Raw genomic sequence first — 22688 nt, 5'->3', positions numbered from 1 at the left:
TAGCCATGCTCCTGACCAAGGGTGCAATCGAGGTAGTGGGACCCCGCTCACAGGCCAAGGGGTTCTACTCAACCTACTTCCTCGTAAAGAAGAAGAACGGCGGACTGCGCCCAGTCCTAGGTCTGAGGGGACTAAACAAGTTCCTGAGGGTCTTACCATTTCACATGCTGAGCACAGCAGACGTCCTTCGTGCCATGTCCAAGGGAGACTGGTGCACGTCGGTCGACTTAAAGGACGCCTATTTTCATGTCCCCATTGTACCTCATCACAGACAGTTCCTTCGTTTTGCCTTCCAAGGCCGTTGTTTTCAGTTCAGGGTGCTTCCATTCGGACTCTCTCAGAGCATAATCTTCATCGGTCAAGCTCTGGATATCCAGTGTGAAAACACTGCCTCTGGCGGTCATCCAGGATTCATAGAACTTCGTAACTTTCGTTGATAATGTGGTAAAGCAATTAGCCAAGCTTAGCATAAAGACTGGAAGTTGTTTCAAAGCAGTGATATAAAAGCAGCATTTGATGCAGTTGGTGGCAGATAAAGCCAGTGAGCACATAATCCCGACAAACAGATTTTGCTTTCTTTTTTTAACTTTATTACGTCGTCACATTACATACATACATGAAATTTGCTCTCTGAAATTTTTGAAAAGAAGCATTGTAGTTTCTGTTTGTAGTCCGAGCAGCAGTCTGATCTTGGTTGGACCGTCAGACCAATAGTGGATGCATCCATAGATTGGTGAGCACCGGTCTCAGTCTCCATACAGGCTCAATGATAATGCTGGAATGTAGACAGTCAGTGACTGGCGGTTGTTCACCAAGAAAAAGCAGAAATAACAGAGCAGGAGAACGACCACCAATGGAGCTGATGACACAGTATCTGGTGGGTAGTCACCTCTGTTTGAGTTGATGAACAGTGGGTGAGAAAGCAGTCAACCATTGTTCCAACGTTACCATGGAAACACAGCTGTAGTTCTGAGAGGATGGGTAGAGGTGGTATTTTTTTTAATTTTCTCATAATTAGTCAGTCTTTATTGTTTGGAACTTGTTAGGCTGGCTTTATAGTAACTCAGTAGAAGATTCCATTAGGTGTCCAGCAGAGCGCTTGTGACAATTACTCATAAACTGAAAAAACACTATGAAAAGGTGAAAGTTGTAATACAAAAATGTGGACATCTCCCAGACCAGACAACATCGTAGTAGAGACCTGTCAATCACCTTGTAGCCCCGCCCTAAAGCATCCCCTGCTTTATGGTCTGTTTGACTCTAAATTACCACAATGTACTAAATGAACATCATGCTGTATTGAAGAAGAGAGGTTGAGACATAAACTCATGTTTACAATGTTTACTGAGGGAATACATCAAGAGAGAAGTAGAGTCATTTATATAGACTTCTATACAACCAGAGGAGTTGCCCCATGGTGATCAGGAGAGAGAATGCAGCTTTAACACATGAATCATATACTTCTATACAACCATATGAGTTGCTCCCTGGTGGTCAGGAGAGAGAATGCAGCTTTACCACATGAAGCATATACTTCTATGCAACTTGAGTTGTATAGAAGTTGCTGTTACGAGTTGTATAGAACTCTCAAAGTGACTGAACAAAGGAGAGCTTTACAATTCTGCCTTTCAAAAATAATTCAATTAGATTGAATTCAGATTGAATCAATCCAGTTTGTGCATGGAACTTAATATAAGTGTTTCCATCCACCTTTTTTATGCACATTTTCATTTTGTGTGGAAAATGAAAATCGGATTATTTAGAAAAAGGTGTTTACACTTGACTGAGGTATAAAAGTAATCATTAAAGCTAAATGCAACATGCGAGGTGACATAGCAACAGCCTTACAAACAGCTACACACATACACATCTGTATGGAGCGATGAGGAGAATGTAACCTTCCTCAATTTAATCTATCATTTTTTCCACTCTTTGATGTTTGACCGGAGCTTTTTGTCGATAATAGTTTAATGGCTGCTGACCGGAGACTTACAACCACCTGTTGTTCATTTTTCTTTTTTAGATTTTCTACAAATTTGCAAAATGTTTTTCTTCTTCAACAGTAGCAAGCACTTTGCTTTGCTTTCCCCTAGCTTTGGCTTTCATGTTCTGTCAAAGCACCAATTACCTTTTCTATTTGTGTATGTGGTTCCTTTTTTAATTCCAACCCCAAACGTTAAATGCCTAATGAATCTGCACACAAATAAGATGTAATAAGTGAGATATGAGGCTTGACGGATTGCTTGCCAGCATCGCTGCGAGACACTAATGAATTGTTTCAGCTGTGATTATGAAAACGTCTAAATCGTCCCTTTTTGTTGAGCCCGAGCCACGCATCCCTCGTGCTCCACACACAGCCTCTTGGGTTGTCAGCAGGGTAGTGGATCAGACATGACCTGGAGTTGGACATAATAGGTTTTAATCAGCATTGACACTCTATGTGAATGCTGCACTCGCATCAGTTGGCCAAGTTAGAAGCTTCCTGGAAGAAACCCTCCTTCTACAACTGTACATCGCCTGAAGTTACTTATTTTTTTGAAAGGCCTTTTCCCTTTAGGAATGGGAAATAAATCGGAACTCTGATCACGTTCTGTGGCTCAGAATCTCATCACAAAGATCTGTCTGCTTCCAACTCAATGGTCTGGTTGAATAGGGGCAAGTTATTATATAAGAGGAACTTTGCTGTTGTCTGCGAAGATGTGATGATTATCTCAGTATGTGTTATGCCTTATTTCTGTGTGTGTGCGTATGTGCGCATGTGCGTGTGATATGTTGATGACTATTGCAGCTATTTGACTGCAAAGCAAAACAATTTGGATCTTTACTGCACTCACACACCAGTCAGAACACATGAAACAAGTCAATGCATAGTCAATGCATAGTTAACAACCCAAGCAATCTGCTGCAATGTACCGCTGGCTGCATGGAAAAGAGCAATCAGACACAAAGTGTACATTTTGCACCACAAGCACAGTATCGAGAACATGGAGAGAGAAAAAGACATATTCCAGACTGCTAGCTACAGATCCTGATCAACGAGGTTCAGAGTCAAGCCTCAAAACTCCAGTCAGGGAATTAAAATGTCATATATAATATAGCTTGAGTTAAAACAACTTCTAACAGTTTGAGGACTTTTGCTTGATTTAGTTCCTCAAGTAAATAACTCACTTCAGAACCCAAAGTAACAGCACTGGAGTCTAGAGGAGCATAGAGAACCTTCTTTTCAAGCGCTCTCCACTGACAGCTTTTACAAGAATTGCTGGACAATATGGAGAAAATACAATATCACAATATTTTTTAATCAAATACTGTGATATCGATATTGCCAAGATATTATTGGGTTGACTATTGGTGCTTCCACAAAATATAAGATTTTTGAGAAATAATTATCGGCAATGTTCGTCAGCAAACAAAAGTGTATTTATAGAGCACCGCTTACTAACACCAGTAACACAGTGCTCCACAGTCAAAGAATAAATAGAACAAAAGTGGGTAATGGCAAACAAAAGAACAGGCTGGTGTGTCTGGGCAATTCTAACCCTTTAATGCAGCCTTTAAAACCAAGAAATGACAACACTTATGCTGCGTTCACACCATACGCGTTGCAAATATTTGCGACGCGTTTACCGCGTCAGTTTACTTGCTCGACAATGATGCTGCGTTCACACCAAACGCTTTGCGGATGTTACTCGCGCCTGAAAGGGGCCGTGGCTAATCTCCGTGGTTTATCTCCGTTACCGTTTCCTTCATCCACCATGGAAATAACCACTAGTTCTGCTTTATACTTGTTGTGTAAATTCCACATACGTGGGAACATCAAACTCCATGGTGTCTGGGTTCATAATATTAACCGTAGTCCCACAACAGCGTCTGAATCTCGTCATTCGCATCTTTGCATGTAATCTACTCGCGTGTCAAATTCGCAACGCGTTTGGTGTGAATATCGATATATTGCCCAGCAGAACTGGTTAGGTGTGAGAGACCCCTCAAATCATGGTCATGAAGAATGCATACCACATCAGTGCAGTCACGTAAAGCTTCCGCTAAGTTGGAAGTTTTAGAGTTGCGCTCGTTCCCCCTTTTCATACCAACTCTTTCCCTCCGAGCTGTAGCTGATACCGCTTTCCCTCTGTACCAGCGACAAAGAAACGTGTCTAAAAGTTCCAAACTGACGACTAAACGAAAAATAGTCTTCGGAGTTCTTACATGAAGACTCTCTCCTCCTCCTCCTCCTCACTGACAGTACACTTCCCAGATGATGCAGTGGGGAGCTTCCTCGTTGTAATATCGCTCGAAGACTTGTAACGTCTTGTGCGAAATCCTCCGAGAGTTTTCTTTTCTGGGTTACTGAATTCATTCTTTCTTATAACCTTCTTACTTTCTTTTTTTCTTTTTAGCCTACAAGCCCCAAGTTTGGAAAGGCTGATTCATATGAGAAGCTGGAGAAACTGGGAGAGGGTTCATATGCTACAGTTTACAAAGGAAAGAGCAAGTAAGTAGAGTGTGCATGTCCAATCACACCTTCTCCACTCACTCTTCTTCATAGTTCATAACTGGTGCAGACAGTGGATATTACAGTTGATTATCTGGGAGCAGTGCTGCAACTGAGTGAATTCATTAAATATAAACAGCAATAACGGTTACACTGTGTGGTTTTTATGTAAATCATTTGTCTGCAAATCCCGCACATGCAATATCGTTCCTTTTATTCTATTCACTATGGGATGGATGTTTTTGTTCATCGATTCAATAGTTAGGTTTTATTTTTTATAGTTTGGTGCTTTTCCTCCCAGGTTCTGCTAATTCAATTCTAGAAAATGAAAAGTCCACACACTGTAAATGTGTGAAACTCCTTACTCTTATTTCACGACAACAGTTTTGATTGGTGAGCTTCATTTGTAATCCTGTGGCCTTGTACCCGGGTCTCACTCCACTGCTGCTAAATTACATTTCATTGATTTAACAATCTTCGCTGTTCTCCGGCTTCGCTGTTTTTAAATAGATTATTTTTTCACGTTGCAAAAAAAGCCAACGAGGAGACAGGATTACCATACTTTCTTGTCCTCTGTGTCGTTGCCAGGGTGAATGGGAAACTGGTGGCTCTGAAGGTGATTCGTCTGCAGGAGGAGGAAGGGACGCCCTTCACGGCCATACGAGAAGGTGAGAGGTTCAGGATGAAATGTCCTGGAATAAAAGAAACAGACTGCAGTTACTTTGTTACTTTAAAAGTGCAAATAACTCCTTGGCAACCTCTCGGTCTGAAACGCAAAGACAATGATTAAGTGCCTTAAACTTGCAAACCCTTTCACAGTGTGTTTTCAGTTTATAAAAAAAAAAAAAAAATGGCAACGGCCAAAATCCAAGATGACGAAGGCAAAAAAAGAAAATGCCGTCAGACGAAAACCAAGATGGTCTCGGCCAAAAAGCCAATGGCCAAAATGTGGCCATGAAGGACTCGGCTGAGACCGCAGACTGTATTTTGGCCGTTGCCATATTGGTTGTTTTTGGGACATTTTTTGGGGGGGGGATTCTGGAAAAAACCCTGAAAAAAACAAAAAAATCGGGAACAGGTTGAAACAATTTCCCTGATTGCAGATTTCTTTTCACTCATAAATTATAATAATACATTACAAACTCAATAGCAGAAAGTACTTTTTTTTCTGTAATAAACTTACCTACTGTGATAAAGATACAATTGCTTATTCCTCTAAAGCAGGCCTGGCCAACCCGCGGCTCCCGAGCCGCATGCGGCTCTTTGCTGGTTTCATGCGGCTCTTGCGTTCATATCAAAGTTTGTGTTTTTTTTTTTTTTTTAATCTTTTTATTGATTTTGCAAATACTTTAGACCACTGGTGTCGAACTCAAGGTGCGACGGCTTGAAAGCCATGAAATCGCGGACCCGTTTTCAGTCATTTGCGGACCCGTTTTCAGTCATTCGCGGACCCGTTTTCAGTCATTCGCGGACCCGTTTTCAGTCATTCGCGGACCCGTTTTCAGTCCGTCAGGACGGTCATTTTACATGGGCAAAAAAAAAAAAAAAAAACCTGTGCTTTTATTTTGAAGGGATTTTTTAATGCGGCAGAGTGCAATTTATTCAATTTCAGTCATATTGATGTCACGTGTTGTAACTTTGTAACGTTGTTCATTCTGGTCACATGACATCTATTGCTTCTGTCCATCCGGGGAGAGGGATCCTCCTCTGTTGCTCTCCTGAAGGGTTCTTCCTGTTTTCCCTGTGAAATGGTTTTTACTATCTTTATTTGGGGAGTTTTTCCTGATCTGATGTGAGGTCCCGGGACGGGATGTTATTTGTACAGATTGCACATTTTAATTTGTGATTTTGGGCTATATAAAATAAACTGAATTGAATTGAATATTCACACACTCCTCAATGCTGCGTTCACAACACACTTTACTTGCCTGAGTTTACACATCGGACTATTTGTGATAGTTTGCTTCATTCCCAACCTTTTTTTTGTTATGTTCAAAAAGGCTGAAGTTATAACATTATTATGTGTGTTGTATTACCTTGTATCCTTAAGAAGCACTTTTGGGTTTTTAATTGAGTGTGAAAGGGAATATTTCTGTTTGGCATACTGTGATACTATCTCAGGTTCAAACCTAGGTGCCATATTTTCATTAAATCAAATTGAGAAGTTGAAAATGTTCCTCGCTTTGGTCGCGGCTTGTCATTCAGGGTGATGGTGGGTCCTGCAGCCAGATCAGTTAAACCACTGCCCCAGACCACATGCATGTTCTTAGAGTTATGTCCTTCTCAACTGTGACAAAAAAGCTTTGAACAAAGTTAATATAATAACGTGTGTTTAATCTTTGACTTTGTTATTTTCATCTGTTTTAAGTTTGATCTTTGATAGAGTAATGTTGGTTTCTTAACCCTAAATTAAATAGATTTATGTCGTAGTAACAGAGACATTTTAATTTTTGGCTCACGGGGGGAGGGGGGGGGGAGGGGGTATGATGTGGCTCTTTGCAGTAACACAGTAAAAAATGTGGCTCTTAGTCTCTGACTGGTTGGCCACCCCTGCTCTAAAGCATAACAATACTAGAAACAATTCACCTGCCCATGGTCAGGGTTCATACAAATTCTGACCAATGCATTTCCATGACTTTAAACCAAATTTCCATGACTAATCATTTTGTGAAATCTCGGTGTAAACATGAAAAAGTGAGAAAACGTATTATTTCAACTAACAATGAGAATACAAAGCATACAGAAAACCTTAAATGACACAAATGAATGAGACAATAGTTTGATTAAAAGAATAAACATCTATATAGATGCCTGTATGTATGTATGTATGTATGTATGTATGTATGTATGTCTGCTTATATTTTGAGCGTCTTTCTTTTAAAAGCATATTCATTATTTCAAACTCAGCGTAAATGAACGACATGAACATATGAATGTAACAAATTTCCATGACTTTTCCAAAACTTTTGGGATTTTCTATGACCGTAAGAACGAAAGTTACGAAGGTAACTACGGTTCAATGAATCCTGGATGACCGCCAGAGGCAGTGTTTTTACACTGGATATCTTCTGTCTCGCGCTTGCGCAGTTCGAGTACGTATACCAAAAACGTCACGTGTGACCTCGGATGAGTCCCCAGCCGGGTATAACTTCTGGCCTCATCCTGAGATCATGTCCTGCGGAATCTTCTCGCGAAACCACGAGATTCCGAGTGACCAAGAACTCCGGCGGTCATCCAGGATTCATAGAACCGTAGTTACCTTGGTAACTTTCGTTCTATTTCATCCTTACTGACCGCCAGAGGCAGTGTTTTCACATTGGATGACTTATACCAACAAAGTCACGAGGAATGTAAAGGAACCTACCTCGTCTGACTCAGGCAGAGGAATGTGGACGAAGAACCGCACCCAATGGGTGAGGGGTGGCAACGTTCACTCTGTAGTATCTGGTAAATGTGCTCGGTGATGCCCATGAGGCCACCGCGCATATATCCTCCATGGACACACCTCTCAGGGTTGCCCATGACGTGGAGACACTCCTGGTAGAATGGCCCCTTACTCCGGGTGGCAGCGCCCGGCCGTTCGCCCTGTATGCACAGGCAATGGCTTCCACTATCCACTGGGACAGGCGCTGTTTTGACAGGGCACAGCCCTTCCTAGGTCCACCATAGCAGACAAAAAGCTGCTCCGACCGCTGTATACCTGCGGTGGCCTCGACATAGGCTCTGAGGACCCGCACTGGGCACAGTAGCCCTGACCTCTCCTCTCCCAATGGAGGGTTAAACTGTGCGAGCTGGATAGGTTGGTTGAGGTGCGAGCGTGTCAGCACCTTCGGAAGAAATGCTGCATTAGGCCATAGTGTAACACCCGAGCCATCTGAGTTCCACCTCAAACAGGATTCACTCACTGACAGGGCGTGTAACTCGCCTACCCGCTTTGCCGACGTGATGGCAAGGAGAAAGACGGTCTTTGCTGACAGCCATCGCAGCTCTGCCTCTGCTGTGGGTTCAAAGGGAGGTGATCATAGGGTGTCCAGTACCACGGACAGGTCCCATGGAGGGGCCCTCGGGGTGCTCGGAGGTCGTAGTCGCTGAGCCCCCCTCAAGAAGAGGGACACCAGCTTGTGCCTCCCCACAGTGCCGTTGTCGATACTAGCATCCTGCCATGAGATAGCAGCTACGTAAACCCTCAGGGTAGAGGGAGACCGGCCCCTATCTAGGAGGGACTGCAGAAACTTGAGTACAGTAGGCACAGGGCACTGTACTGGCTCTTCGTTGTGAACCCCGCACCAGTCGGAAAACAGCCTCCATCTACACTCGTACTGTAGACGGGTAGATGGCGCTCTGGCATTTAGAATCGTCGTCCTGACTGGTTCTGTGCAGCTGCTCAGCAGCTGGTCGAGCCCTGCAACGGCCAGGCCCATAGGTGAAGGCGTCCGGGGTCGGGATGCCAGATCCGACCTCCTAGCTGTCGGGGAGGCGCCATGGCGTCCCGCGACAAAGTCTGTGCAGCAGAGGAAACCAAGTCCTGGCGGGCCATAAGGGGGCCACCAGCACCAGCCTGTGGCCCTGCTGAAGAACCCTGAGGAGCATTGGCAAGATCAGGGCAATTGGGGGGAAAGCATAAAGAAAGCCCTGCGGCCACGTATGAGCCAGGGCATCTTGACCCAGAGGACTGGTCCTCTCTACCAGGGAGAACCAGCGGGGGCAGTGGGTCGACCTCTCTGAGGCAAAGAGATCCACCTCTGCTCTGCCGAAGAGGCCCCAGATGAGGCATCGGTCGTGACGACCTCCCGACGGGATGGGATCACGCCCATGGGAACACCTCCTGACAGGTATGCTCTCTCCCTCCACGGGAATAGAGCTCAGAGGCACTGCTGTGACACTCTTACTGTCCTGTGCCTGTGGCACTTGACGTCCAAGTGAAGGCTGTTCAGCCATCTCTGCAAGGGGCGCAGTGACAGCAAGCCCAAGGGAATGACAGCTGGCCATTTTTAGAGTATAATGGAACCCACAAATGTGATGCTATGCATAGGAAGGCCAGTTGTAAAGCTTCTCTCACCAGCATAACTGTTTGAAGTTGTGCTAACATAATTGCACAAGGGTTTTCTAATCATCCATTAGTCTTCTATGCAATGAGCAAACACAATGTACCATTAGAACACTGGAGTGATAATTGCTGGAAATGGGCCTCTATACACCTATGTAGATATTTCATTAAAAACCAGACGTTTCCACCTAGAATAGTCATTTACTACATTAACAATGTATAGTGTATTACTGATTCATTTAATGTTATCTTCATTGAAAAAAAAACAGTTTTTCTTATAAGGAAATTTCTAAGTGACCCCAAACTTTTGAACGGTAGTGTGTGTGTGTGTGTGTGTATATATATTTTGTAAACTTAATACTTACAATATGCAATACTGCTATACTATACTGAATATTGTTTTGCTACTACTACATTTCACTTCATAATATTACACTTATATGCCATAATATGTATAATGTACCAGCCTTTTTATTTGACCATATTATGTCATACTGTTATACCACTTTACTTTGAGGAGACGAGACGTCACTGTTAGTCTAGACAGCGGTTCCCAAACTTTTTAGGCCACGCACCTCCTTCTACATCCCACTGGGTTCACGCACCCCCAATCCCTTACACCTTAAAAAAAAACGCAACAGGGCCTATTTATAGCCGCATAAAATCGGACCAATGCGAGAACTGTTTACTCGCGCGTGGCGTTTGTTACAAGATTTAGTCCGCTGTATAAATTTCAGTTACACAAGGCGTCACTTTTAAAGAGCAATAAGGATAGTGAGGACACACGCACAGGCTCAGAGGCAGATTGCATTTCACATTTATTTACTTAAACAAAGTAAGCCACGTAAAGAACAAACAGTTGCACATGCATACGCTCAGAAACAGAAAAAAGGAGGCTCCAGGGGTGCGCACCACCTCCGTCTCTTCTTTCTACGACTCCCGGTCGATTTCTTCTCCCGGTCTCTCCCCAACGCACCTGACAGCTTCCCCGATTTCAGCCAGTTTAACATATTTTCATGGATGTTGCTGAATGAATGAAATGACGTTAGGTGCACAAGCTAGGCTAGCTAGTGTGTACGTAAAAGACAGTCTGGCGGCCGGACCGGAAGTGCATCTATTTATTAAATTGTACATTTTTAATTTTAAATTTAAATCTTACAAAGGGAATTTTTATGATTAAAAAATCCTACTTAATTTTTTTCAAAATTATGTTTAATCATAATTATTACACCATTAGACCACCATTACATTTTTCCTCTCGCGCACCCCCTAGAGGCAGCTCGCGCACGCACCACACTTTGGGAATCCCTGGTCTAGAACACTGAATAATGTTTCCACCAGTAAACCTGAACATGCACACCTCTCTCTGTGTGACAGCGATTATAACCACATAACTCTATAGATTATAATTAACTGGAGGATACACTTTTTCCTACACGTAGCTCTTAAATCCTTAAATATAAACAGTAGCCCGGCCACCCTACGGAGGAAACTCATTTCGTTTTTTTTATTAAAATAAAAGTTGGATAAAATCTCCACTTGTCCTCTCCTTGTATGTAGTGAGGTGTCGGTAGGTAGAATCGCCAATGCCGCTGACTCGCCGCTCTCCTGTCTGACGCCACACGCTGCCACGGACTCTCCGCTGCTAGTAATCTCACTCGCTGTCTCTCCCAACAACGTTAGCTAATGTGTTAGCAAGCTGACTAGCTTGCCATTAAAAAACTAGTGGGAGGGAAATGAAGCCGCTGTTGACATCTTAACGCTGATTGGCCAAGACTCGACACGTCAAAGATCTTCTATTGCTAAGATGATCGCAACCTCAGTTTTTTTCCGTGTCCCACTCCAATCTCAGAAACGGCGGACAGTTGACCCCCCCTTCCCAAAAAAACAAAAACTCTTCGGATCTACACGATTCACGTAGGTTACCTATTTTGGTTTCAAAACGGCGAATTTCGCCGAAAGGTGAGGGATTTTCATGTCTGATATGTGAAACGGCAGCACAAAGCATGCCCTTGCTTGGTGTGTCCTGTCAGTTGTGTATGTGAAGCATCTGAAGCTTCACTTTACTGGCTGCTGCTGGACTTTGAGAAGAAACACACTCACCTCCACACGCACGACTGCATTTGAATTTAGATGAGAAAACGATTGTGTCTGTTTGATCTGTGTATGATCCAGGCCTGATGAAGTGAGAGCCATCCCGGCCTCCACACACACACACACACACACACACACACACACACACACACACACACACACACACAGTCCAAACTCCCCGTGAGTGGATCAGAAAGCCGCTTTGAAATTGAACTAATTCAGCAATTACTGAGCAGGAAGCTCAGAGCGCTGGCTATTACTTTATTCAGCAGCAGTCTGTAATGCTACTCACATGAGTAGCATTACAGACTGCTGCTGAATAAAGTAATATATCCAGAGTACAGGAGAGGTGTGTGTGTGTGTGTGTGTGTGTGTGTGTCAGTGCTTATTAAAACTGCACACACTCTTGCCCATTACTAGAGATGTGGTGGGTGTATGAGGGAGGCGGTTGGATCTTCAAAAGAATGACAGGATCTTTGAGGTATCATACTGTAGTGCTAACCTCTTGCTTACCGCTGTATCTGATTATGTTTTTTAACAATCATACAGGATGAATGCATTCATGAGGCCCCATCACTCGCTGGCTCTCTGAGGATCTGTGTCAATGTGCCCTTGGAAAAGAACTTTGTGTTTGTTAAATTAATCACTTTGGCAACTATGTGAAAATCCCATTCCAGCCTCTGAATAAAAACTTCATTCTATCCTAATGAAACTGTTCCCTGAAGTACCTTTATTGGGGTTTGAGGACAAATTCTGCTGTTTGTTTGCCTTCAAATTCTGTAATTACCGCAGAGAGCTTTGCTTAAAATGGCAACAGACAACTTTTACAGCGGGTTTTATTGTTGGTGCCGCTGTTGTCAAAACTCCTGATTGGATAACAGAATGGCTCCACTGAGAAAGAAAGGCCACCGAAAGAAAACATGTTCTTCTTTTTGTTTATGAAGTGGACGGTGAATCACAGATTAGCATCAGAGTTAGCTAGCAGAGCTAGCAACATGACGCTAACGCTACCAGCCACAAGTTTGTGTAGATGTTTTCTATCTTTCCGTGTTTCGATCTGCGCTTTATCATTCTCAAAGAATGACATAACACTCTTTGGAAATTACAAATTTTAGTGAACTTCTATGAAACGTATTATAAAAAAGGGACATGATTTGCCACACTCATGGTCCCAGACACACTCACGGAAATGTGTAAATTCAAGTCCAAGTTGTCACAAGGCCAAGGATCGAGGTTTTGGTTTAATAGCAACCGACTGCAGCTCTCACATCTGTCTGGGTTTGTTCTGACACGACGGCCTTTGTAAGAAACTGTGAATACTCAAGTCACAGGTCGTCATCTGAAAGCTGACCATTAAAACTGCATTTGTACATTTTCCTTTCAAAGCTGTTTCAATAGTGTTTTACTTGAGTGAGGCCAAATCCGTTCAGTGCGTAGGCCTGGTAATAAAACATTCAAGCCTTTCAACTCTCAAGTCAAGGTTTTTAGCTGTTTCGAGGTTTCTCACACAAATCTGACCCTCGCAAATTCTGTAAACCTTTGCTTTTGTATATCTCTTCCTATTTTTTTTTGCAAAATCCTTCCTGTTCTTAATCTTTGACTCTTTGAAAGTCTTGATAGATCTGAGCCAGAATGTGCTGATCACGCCCAGCCTCCCCAGTAAGACTGTAAGCTTTGCCAGTAGAGTAGCCATATCCCCAACACAGCATCTCACTGCGCCACTCATTAACAATGTCCGTTGCATCATAAATGTGTTGACAAACGAGTGTGAGAACACACCGCTGTAATCCACCCTGTGTGATCTTTCTCAGTCTGGCTCACTTCTTAATCCCCTCTAACTCTGTAGCGAGGCTTACGGGGCTGCGTTGCATTCTAATGATGCGGCTAATGAAGGATACAGATCACAGCAGCTCCTCTGGCATCTCAATACGACATGGGCCTCACATCAACTCTCTATCTGTTCCATCTCTGCAGCGTCTCTCCTGAAAGGCCTGAAGCATTCCAACATCGTGCTCCTCCATGACATCATCCACACCAAGGAAACCCTGACTTTGGTCTTCGAATATGTGGTGAGTCTGCACTCTGCCGCACTAAGATCCACCACTCGGACCCTTAACCTTTAAAGCCACGAATGGACCTATATAGGTCCTTTTTTTAAATTTTAATTAAACTGTGTAAAACATTACAATAATCATGAACAAATATATTGATGCTACACATCAAATTAAACAAGAGAACCTGGGCTACAATAATTAGACAGCCATTTCAACACAACTCAAACACCAACTAAAATAATTATTAAAATAAAATAGTTATAATTTTGTCACGAGTCAGCCCACTCTGCATGTTTCCGGAACTAGCAGCACGTAGCTTGGTGCTATCAGAAAAAGACAAATAGCAAGCTTTTTTTTGTTTAAAAAATGCATTTCCCCCAGTAAATCCACATTTATACAAGTTTATTTAACACCGTAAGTCATATGAAAGTGAAATATAAGGTTTGCTACATGAAAAATTCAAATGTCACAGATGCTTGAAAATATGCGCAAATGTGCCGAAATGCAAATTTTGGAAATCTCGCCTGAATTCTTTCTGTACTTTACCCAATCTGACTTTGTTCTGCTTCACTTTTTCAAGTGAAAACAGTGCAGAGAGACTGTTCACATATTGTGCTATGATTTGGGAGAGCTTCAGGGCTTAGTGAAGCATCATTTCAAGGAGATAATCATCCTGAAAGTGCTTTTTTCTATAGGCGGACCTGGAACTTCTATTTGTTCTGTGTTTCAATCTTTATTTACTCTTAGCCAGCAACATATATACTAATATTTACACATTTGACGAAAAGCTCACAAGGACGGCCTTCATTATAACACCAGAATTATTCAAATAGCCCTTGTGGTTGCAGATATACACCCTTTTTAGTTTGGGTATGCTATTTCGAGCTAAATCCTAAAAAATGCCTTGGGGCTTTAAAGGACGGTAGCGGACTGAAATGAGGTTTGTTCTAAATGAAGGGAACATAGGTCGAGGCTCGTGTCTTGGTCGGTTTGACCTAGGTGTCTGCTCGCTGATTGAGTTTCAGGTTACTCTGCCCACAGAAAGACTAGCTGTGGGTATTTTGATTGGTATACTCTTGTTCTAAGGCACATATGTCAAACTCAATTTTATGTGGCCTGCGACAGTGCATGTCTTTATTTGCTCACAATTATTTGTTGGACCAGTTATGTCCTTCTCAACTGACAAAAAAGCTTTGAAGAAAGTTAATACAATAACGTGCGTTTGATCTTTGTCTTTGTTATTTTCTTCTGTTTTAAGTTTGATCTTTAGCAATGTGGGTTTCTTAACCCTAAATTAAATGGATTTCTGTCATAGTAACAGAGAAATTTGCTTCCATATATTTTTACATTTATATAAATGCATGTACAATATTTTTACACTTGCATAAACAATAATCTAATACAAAGACAGTTAACATTATGTTCGGGAGGAGTTAAATGTATACAGTGTTACAGTTACAACCGGCCCTTTGAGGACGACCATGATGCTGATGTGGCCCAGGGTGAAAATGAGTTTGACACCCCTGTTCTAAGGGCACTGGAAGAATGTTATGACAGCCTGAGCTTTTTCCACCATATCATGGAAGCGAGAAGAACCCGAGGCTGGTCTTTCTGTGCTCGGTACAGGAAGCCAGACAGACATTTGGAAGTTACGGTTTTACAGCAAAGGATTATCTTTGGACGTACGTACTTGTGGCTTTTAGGAAAGCTTCCAACGAGAGCACACTGTTGACTGCAGTTTAGAGATGTACCAACAACTGAAATATACCAGGGATAGAGATGGCCGCTACTGGAGCTAATCAAGCTATGTTTGACACTTAAAGGTGTCGTTGTAATTTGATGCGTATCAGAAGCACTAATCAAACACTGATTCTCAGATTATTTTAAATATCGAGTCCATCTGGGTTCTTGGATGGGTTTTTCAAATGGAAACGCCAACTTAGACGCAAGCCAATCAATAATGTAGCTCAGTACACATTTGCTGTTTGGAAATAACCAAAAGAGTAACAGAAAGAGATGATGTGTATACATTTTGAACTACAAATGTCATTTCATCAGAGAGTATAACAACCAAGTCCTCCTCCCATGTTTCTGTTTTGATGGATGCTATATTCAGAATACCGTAAAAGTCGGGTTATACGCCGCTACTACCTCCGGTCAGTGTCCCGCTGTAGCAAGCTAAGAGCAGCGCTAGCTCGCGCTACTACTAGCTCGCCGCTCCTGCTGCTAGCGCCCCGCTGCTGCCGCTGCTGCCGCTGCTGCCGCTGCTGCCGCTGCTGCTGCTACTGTCCGAGTCCCCTCTGCCCAAGTCGGGTGTAGAGCCAGGGCTGGTCCCTACCTTTGGTGGTTGTCGGGGAGCAGTGTTGGGGGTAACGAGTTACAAAGTAACGGATTACAGTAACGATATTACTATTATAGGTAACGAAGTAAAGTAACGCATTACACTCAAAATATTGGTAACTGCACTACTTTACTAGACCTCAGGAACGCGCTTTCCTGTGTTACTCAAGCCATTTTTACCAATCCGAAAAGTTCTCTTTTAGCGGCGCGCAAGTCACACGACACATTTTGCATGAACAATCTATCACAGAACTCCGATTTGAGTGATTTGAGTGATTTGAGTGACATAGCTGCTGGTGCGTAGAGGGAAGGAAGCGGGAAATGGATGAGACGGAGACAGGAAGGTTCAGCCAGTGGCGATATTCTCATTATTTTAACTTTGTTGCTCGAAAGGGTAAACGTATTCGTGTAAAATGCACTCTATGTCCAGGCGAGAGGTGTCTTTCAACTGCTGTCAACTGTCCAGTCACACTGACTTTTTTTGATTTTGAAGAGGAGTTTTCCTACACGGCAGAAACAGAAGTCATGGAGTACTTAAAAATGCCCGTGTCCAACTGATATTGTCCAACTGATACTGAGATTTTCTCCAGGTTCCCTAGGATTAAGGATATTGCAAAGCAATACAACACTCCAATACCAATATCAAGTGCACCTGTCTGTAATGAAGTGGCGCTTCTAATGAGGTCCAAGACACGTCTGGTATGAACGGAATCACTTTACTGGTAAACTGCAGTATTACAACTGTTAAAGTGATTGAGAACGCGCTCTTGCACCCGACATGTATATATTTTCCACACGTAACATCAACATTAGTTAGCGTCAACAAGCACGTATCATTGTACTTTATGCCTTCAAAGTAAAAGGACTTTCTGTTTACATGCTCTTCACAATAAGAGTAAATGATGTAATAAAGCAAGTTACAACACTGTCAAAAGGCTTTTCAGCCTGGGCAATATTGTTCTGACCCCAAGGAGGAACAGGATAAAACATTCGAGAGACTTTTACTCATGCGATACAATTGCTATTTTGAAGAATAGAGAAAAATGATAAACTTCATAGGATATAGTGCACTTTCTGTTTATTTAGGCAATGATGAAGTGGATTTTCTGTTTATTTAATTGCATTTTCTGTTTCTATTTTATGGGAAAAAGTGCCATTTATTTTTCTTAAACCACTACAATGATTCCTATAACAAGCTGGTTTTGTTCTTAGGAGTAGGCCCCTATTTGGTTTAGTAGGGTCTCATGTTTCCAAAAGCCTGTTTTTGGCCTGTTTTTAATGTGTTATGCTGTTTGACCGACCTGAATGTCCCCACCATACGTAGCCTCTTGTATCCTGTTGTTTGGAATTTAAAGTGAGGCATATTTCTTTGGTCAGACAGTGTGAACAGGGTTAATGTTCGTTCAAGTTAGTGGCTGAGTTTTATATGCAATTTTGTTTTACATGTTTACAATACACTATGTGGAAAGGCAATTTATTGAAAATTTAAAATAAAGTGATGAAAGGGCCATGATGTTTGTCCATTTATCTTTGTGGTTAATTTGGACATTTGCTTAAAAAAATGGAAAGTAAAGTAACTAGTAGTGAAGTTACTTTTCAAATGCAGTAACTAGTAAAGTAATCTAGTTACAATTTTCAGAAGTAACTAGTAACTTGTAACTAGTTACTTTTTCTGAGTAACTTCCCCAACACTGTCGGGGAGCTAGCGGAAGTTAGTGTGGAACTAGCATGAGCGCCAGCTGGCTACAGCGGGGTGCAAATGGGGACAATGACCAAAGGTAGTAGCGGCGTATAACTCTACTTTTACGGTACATTTTTAATATTTTATGTGTAATATTTTTACCTTGAACCCAGTTTCCTCCCTTTCAGAAACATTTGGGTGCATCTGTAGTTTGTGATGATAACAATAGTCCACAGTGTTCTAGCAGCAGGAAACTTTTTCAAATGTCAAAACCCTTTAAAGTGCTGTTGTCGTGAAAACTGCAAATGAACTTCTCTTTATTCTCTTGAGATGAAGAAAGTCTTTAAAAAATCCTGCCCAAATCCCTTAAAGTCAGAACAATAACTCTGAATTATTGGCCAGGCCCAGGGGCAGAACATCTTCATCAGAATATCTCTACTAGTAATATCAAAACATTGCATGGTAAACATTACCTCAGCCTTTTGGACAGAAGTGATCGCAGTACAACTACTAGGTTCAGAATAGTTCAGATCTCTGGTACCCTTTGCATATGTATCCGCTGACAACCATTGATGGTCACATTGATATTCAGCTCAATCTTTGATCTTCAAACGCTGAGCGAGGCCAAATCCCTCAACCAGAACAAGCTTACTCAGCCTTCCACCGCGTCTTCACTTTAATGAGACTGAAAAGGGTGCGATGCCCCCTTTTGGTAGAGCGATCGCTTGTCAAAGGGTCAGCTTTTCAAGGAGGTTTAGTGAGATGTGATTGGAGCTCAGAAGGTCATGTTTGAATGAAGAATGAGAGCAGAGGTAGGAGGTCAGTTAAACCCGCTCATAAGATCCACCCTGGTTATTCATGTCTTTGTCTTTTGCAACTTTGATGCAACACAATCATTTGAATATGATAAAGTACTTGCTTTACCTCTTTACTTAAGATTTAATTCAACTTATTTATGTTTATTTTAACAAAATGTACCAAAACACTGGCAACAAGGAAGGTATTGGGTAGATAATAACAGTTTGCACTTTATTGTTTAATTTCCTAAATGAATATGCTCTGCTGTTTTGTTCTATATATTGAGTATTTTGCATTCCTTAAAATGTGTTGTGTCTTCTGTGTAAGATCTATCTATCTATCTATCTATCTATCTATCTATCTATCTATCTATCTATCTATCTATCTATCTATCTATATTTGATGAAACTGTTGGAATATAAATGGGTTCTTGGTGGAACTCCCTGGGTGGGTTCTAGATGAAACCATTGATGTGTGTGTGTGTGTGTGTATATATATATATATATATATATATATATATATATATATATATATATATATATATATATATATATACGATCGCCAACGCGTTGCTGCTGAATGTTCCAAAATACCAGGATTAAATTGTGTTGAAACCAGAAGTGGACAAATGGGGAGGCAGCATGTGGTGGATAAAGACAAAATGATTTGGCCACAGCTGTGGATTTCTGGAAATATTCCCTAGAGATGTCAATTATGGATTATCTGCCTCACATTGAATAGAGTTGACATCCAACCACAGTAACGTTCTGTATTGTCACACTTATCTGTCACACGCTTGGAGACTTATTCATGATGTGGTATTAATGTTGGCTTTCTTGCTTTTCCTTCACAGCACACAGACCTGTGTCAGTACATGGACAGACACCCCGGGGGTCTCCTTCCAGACAATGTGAAGGTACAGTAAGCGTTATTATTCTGGTCCCGATGCATGTCGTTTAATGAGCACGCTGTTTAATATGCTAATAAGGAGAGGACGGACAAACAGGAGAAATGTTGCCACCAGGAACAGATCAGGAGCACGACAACAAGAAACAAGCAGCGTAACCTTGAAACCACATGGAGACATATTGTGTCCGGACATCTTCGCAGTCCCTCTGAACGGGTCTCCTGTAGGTCCATATCAACCTGCGCGGGCAAAATTAAGTAGTGTTTTAGTTTTTCTGCGTAATATCAGATAGTTTGACCTCTTCGGGCCGCAAAATGATTCAATAAAACAAGCTGTGAGGAGAATATAGCTGTTCACAGCTCCGTGGGAGACAAGGGATGACTTCTAGTGTTTCCCCTAGGTTTACAGCTTCAGGGGAGGGACACACACGGACGGACAGACATACTACATAGTGGTACCTCACAGTGCTAGTGACTCCATCTGTGCTTTTATAAACAATAGAATAAAGAGCATTGCAATCCCTTTCAAGTAGACCAGATCGCTCCATCAGACAAAAAAAAAGTGGTATCACTGTGTTAGAAAAATTTAAATAAAGTTGTGGTGGCGGGGCGGGGTTATGCGCAGGTGCAGAGGGAGAGAGGGGGGGGGAGCGATTCAGAGAACAGGTGCCGGGATGAGGGATAATCAGGCTCAGCTGGGTGCAATTGGCGTCTGTGTCTCTCCCGGGTTAAAAACCAGCAGTAGCGGAGGAGGAGGGAACGCGACGCAGCTGATCGAGGAGCAGGAAGCGGAGGCGACGGCGCGGACACGAAACGACGGGACCAGACAATAAAGCTTGTTACGTACCCCAGCCCGAGTGTGTTGCCTTGTGTGCCGAACTCACGTGGTAACGCAGAGTCGTTACAGTGGCACCCAACGTGGGGTGGCATGGATAACCGAGAGCAACAGCCGGATGCGCCAACTCAGCCGATCGTGGCGCTGGGGCAGATGTTGGCGGGGATCGCGGCCATGCAGCAGGAGCAGGCGGAGACAAACCGGCGGTACCTGGGGGCTCTTCAGGACACGGCTGAGAGGCAGACCTTCGCACTGGAGCAGATCGCCGCCCGGACAGCGGTAGCTGCAATGACGCCGGCCCCCTCTCCGGGCCCCTCTCCTCTGGCAGGTGTGGCCCTGCACAGGATGACAGCAGAGGACGACGCGCAGTCGTTTCTGGAGTCATTCGAGGCAACAGCGGGGGCGTGTGGCTGGCCGGCGGACGAGTGGGCGGTCCGGCTCTTGCCTCTTCTGGCCGGAGAGGCACAGACTGCGGCTCTGGGGCTGCCACCGGCAACAAGGCAGGTTTACGCGAACGTGCGTGAAGCCGTAATCGACCGGCTGGGCCTATCTCCGGAGGACCACCGGCGGAGGTTCCGAGAGGCCAGGCTGGGAGCGGAGGACCGGCCGTTTGTTTTTGCCCAGCAGCTGAGGGACGCCGCCACCAGATGGCTGCAACCCGGGGCAGCAGGAGGGGCGCAGGCAGTGGTGGAGAAGGTGGTCCTCGAACAGTTTGTGGGCGGGCTGCCGACCCGAACGGCGGCATGGGTCCGCTGCCATGGCCCTACGGCACTGGAGACCGCCATCACCTTGGCGGAGGACCACCTGGCTGTTCATCCCCCCGGCTCAGGGGACAGCAGCCGCACGCAGGCTGCAGCCTGGCCGGCGCCCGGCCCATGCAGGAGGCCACCCCCGCCGCTCTTGGCGCGGCCCGCTTCGGCTCTGTGGCCAGGGCCCCCTCCCCGGGTCCCCGATACCACGACCAGCACCGGCACCCTTCTCGACCCACAGAGGGGTCCTCAGACATCAGGGCAGGAGTGTTGGAGGTGTGGGCAACCCGGACACTTCCGGAGGGAGTGTCCATTGATGCAAGTAGGCCAGGTGATTCGGGTTGCCGGCCCTCCAACACCCTCCCCCGGTCCGGGAGCGACGTACCGCGTTCCGGTAAGAATCCAGGGGGGGTACACATCAGGCAATGGTGGATTCTGGCTGTTCGCAGTCTATGATCCATCAGAGCCTGGTTCGACCCGGGGCATTGGTGGAGGCATTGTGGGTGAAGATTAGGTGTGTGCATGGGGACGTTCACGAGTATCCCATAGTATCAGTCGAGATCAGACACGGGGGTAAAAAGCATAGTATAAAGGTTGCGGTTAGCTCCCGCCTTACGCACCCTCTAATCTTGGGAACCGATTGGCCGGGGTTTAACAAATTAATGGGGCAGGCAGCGGGGGTGCGGTCATGGCAGACAGCGTCATGCGATATGTGTGCTGTGCTCAGTGGCGACGCGAGGTTGTCCGAAACTGCAGACGGGGAGGAGGAGGAGGAACCGGCGGAGCCTCCCGTGGAGACTCCACCGGTTCCCGAGTTCCGCTCCATGGAAGATTTTCCACTCGAGCAGTCTCGTGATGATACTCTGCGCGCGGCCTGGGACCAAGTGATGCGAGTTGATGGTCAGCTGGTGCGCCCTGACGCAGCGCAGTCATATCCGCACTTTTCATTGATCAGGGACAGGCTGTACAGAGTGAGTCGTGACACTCAGACCGGGCAGGAAAACACCCAGTTGCTGGTGCCGAAAAGCCGCCGGGAAATGATTTTCCAGGCTCATTATAACCCGATGGCTGGTCACATGGGATACGAAAAGACACTAGACCGGATAATGACCCGATTTTATTGGCCGGGCATCCGGGCGGATGTGCGCCGTTGGTGTGCGTCCTGCCCGGAATGTCAATTGGTAAATCAACCGGCCATTCCGAGGGCGCCTTTGCACCCTCTGCCATTAATGGAGGTGCCATTCGAGCGAATAGCCATGGACCTCATCGGGCCATTTCACCGGAGCGCACGCGGATATCGCTTTGTGTTAGTCCTGGTGGATTACGCAACACGATATCCGGAGGCAGTGCCGTTGCGCAACATTTCTGCAAAAAGTGTTGCGCAGGCGCTGTTTTAGGTCATCTCCCGAGTCGGGATCCCGAAAAAGATTCTGACTGACCAGGGCACCTCGTTCATGTCACGTACACTGAGAGAACTTTACGGGTTGCTGGGCGTTAAATCTATTCGGACCAGTGTTTACCACCCACAGACCGACGGTCTGGTGGAGCGTCTGAATAAGACTTTGAAGTCCATGATCCGTAAATTTATTAATGGCGATGAACGTAATTGGGATAAATGGCTTGATTCTCTGTTGTTTGCAGTGTGGGAGGTTCCTCAGGCCTCCACGGGATTTTCTCCCTTTGAACTGCTGT

The 22688-nt window shown here is 44.2% G+C and overlaps 1 protein-coding gene across 1 annotated transcript in view; it reads left to right on the top strand.

The window, feature by feature from the left end:
- cdk14 (cyclin dependent kinase 14) overlaps positions 1–22688 on the top strand; it is a gene marked incomplete at its 3' end in the record, with an annotated part of 151662 nt that overhangs the window by 52215 nt on the left and 76759 nt on the right. Inside the window, exons 4-7 of the mRNA XM_079227862.1 lie at positions 4398–4492; positions 5081–5160; positions 13608–13702; positions 19360–19422. Of these exons, the coding sequence (XP_079083988.1) occupies positions 4398–4492; positions 5081–5160; positions 13608–13702; positions 19360–19422 (333 nt within the window). The remainder of the gene's footprint in view (positions 1–4397; positions 4493–5080; positions 5161–13607; positions 13703–19359; positions 19423–22688) is intronic.

The sequence above is a fragment of the Taurulus bubalis genome (genome assembly GCF_910589615.1).
Source record: "Taurulus bubalis genome assembly, chromosome: 12".
NCBI classification, from domain to species: domain Eukaryota; kingdom Metazoa; phylum Chordata; class Actinopteri; order Perciformes; family Cottidae; genus Taurulus; species Taurulus bubalis.
The sequence above is the reverse complement of the archived record's forward strand: the minus strand, read 5'-3'. Positions and strand labels throughout refer to the sequence as shown.